A 2,020-nucleotide genomic window follows, 5' to 3' on the forward strand; every position below is an offset into this window, starting at 1 on the left:
AAAGTGACTGTCGGTTGTGACAAGTAAAATACCTTCACTGTGTTTGTGTGAATAAATATTGTTTGTTGTAATTGTACATTTATGCTCAGTTACCCTTTATTTCTCGCGAACTTAGTTAGTAAGAGAATTATTTCGCTGTAAAAATCTTGACGAATCTCCCGTTATTCTGTGGACGTATCTTATACTCTTGAGGGAAATTTGTGCCATATGAGAATATCGCACAGAGCACAGATAACGCATTGTGAAGCTTTGCACTGAAGGAAATAAACTGATCTTATCTGGTCAAATGCTCTCTTCTCTGAAACATTTGATGCTTCATTAAATTTTAAATTATATTCTTATACACTGTAGATAGAAATACAAAGTCACTTAATACTCCTTGACATTTCGCTTACAAGTTACAGTTCAGTGCACACTTTAGAAGCCTAGCTCGTCGAAAATTAAGCCAAATTTTGACTGGTAAAAGCGAAACTTTACACAGAAAAATTAAATGCTTTAAAGTATGCATGCATCTAAGATTTCCCAAGACTTTAAGCAGATTGAAAAAGTAAAAGAGATCATGTTTCTAAGATTTCTCGATAATTAAATAATGCGAAAAAACTGAATGTAGACACATGACATTCGTTAAGACAGTGATTGGAAGTACTACTGGTGTTGTAGGTTTTAGCGATAAAAGGCTCTATTATTGGACTGCAGAGCTTTCTAGTGGTGCAGCCAAAGATAAATTGGATCAAACACTAGAAAGGTCTGCACTAAAACGAAATTGATACTAACTAGCATATATTCTCCGATATATTTTAATATCCAGAAAAAAAAAAACTGAACTTGGAATTGAATTATAATAAATGTACATTTTGTTTTTGTTAGTAAATAATTTGTATACATACATAGTCACATCCAATTATTCACACTGTAATTCTACAATTTTGCAACAAAGAAAAACGCATAAATTTATGTTTACATTTGATGAAAAATTGATTCATTAAACTGAGAAACAAGAAGGAACCGAGTTTTGACTGTAATAAAACTACGGTGCAGATGATAAAGGGTCATTAATTGCCTTCAAGAAACAGGTACGCTTTTGTCGTGACAACATCGACTCAACTTGTCAATACGAACAAAATACTATGTGTTATGCGCACGCGTTGTAACAAGCATAGGCCTATGCGCTTTCACCAGGTAGAATATTTGCTATTGCCAAATCGATTGTGATAGCTGGAGTTTTAGACACAACGGATAAATTCAAATAAGGAAGACACGGGAATGAAAACTGCTACGGTAGGCAATTGATTTATTTCTAAAAGGGTAAAAACTGGAATACATAAACTTTAAGGCTTTAGTCTTTTCTTTATACTATTATAGTTATGAAACTGAAAGGTAACTTACTTTTTAAGTTTGTCTTTATGTTGTTTTTAACTTAAGTTGTACAAAATCTGGTTTACTACTACTACTACAATGTAGAAACTCACCTTGTAGTTGTACTGTGTAATTTCGAATTTCATTTTCACAGTTTCACTGCCAGTTATAACGTATATACATAGTGAAACTGTAACTAAGTGTAGTATATATAAACTACTAGTACTAGGCCTCACGTCAAACGCTTTACGGCTTTAATTTTGAGTTTTAAGTACAATTAAACTTAAAGGTCTCAATACAACTTAGAGGGCTCTTATTTATACTTTAAGCTAATTAAAAACAAAATCAGTTGTATGTTTCTTATTTGTTTATTTTTAAACTATTTGAACTGCATGACTACTAGTATTGTGATTTTCAAAATTGACTAGTTACATATCTGTTTACACAGTTTACACTTGCAGTGTTAGTTAAGCGTTTGAAATTTTTGAAAACGGAAGGAGGAGGTCCTTTTTTTAATGACCTCTTTTTAAAGAAAGTTTGCACCATTTTTTCATGATTGTTACATGTTTTCAAAAGCTCCATGTCAAACAGAAGTCTTCTTTGTTTCATTTTTCCTTTTTCATTGTTAGTTTCACTAATATATATATATATATATATATATATA

The 2,020-nt window shown here is 31.5% G+C and overlaps 1 protein-coding gene across 2 annotated transcripts in view; it reads left to right on the forward strand.

Moving 5' to 3' along the window:
• Positions 1-1,147: 1,147 nt before the first annotated feature.
• The window catches only part of LOC106472569 (fas apoptotic inhibitory molecule 1-like), a 13,540-nt gene continuing 12,667 nt past the window's right edge, over positions 1,148-2,020 (forward strand). The window contains exon 1 of one of the 2 annotated variants that reach the window (XM_013933223.2): positions 1,148-1,278. Coding sequence is in view for 1 of the 2 variants with exons in the window: in XM_022401132.1 (XP_022256840.1) it covers positions 1,264-1,278 (15 nt within the window). In the remaining variant the exon portion in view is untranslated. The remainder of the gene's footprint in view (positions 1,279-2,020) is intronic. The other variant, XM_022401132.1, reaches the window with a different exon arrangement.

Source organism: Limulus polyphemus, unplaced genomic scaffold (genome assembly GCF_000517525.1).
Source record: "Limulus polyphemus unplaced genomic scaffold, Limulus_polyphemus-2.1.2 Scaffold5425, whole genome shotgun sequence".
Taxonomy (NCBI): Eukaryota; Metazoa; Arthropoda; class Merostomata; order Xiphosura; family Limulidae; genus Limulus; species Limulus polyphemus.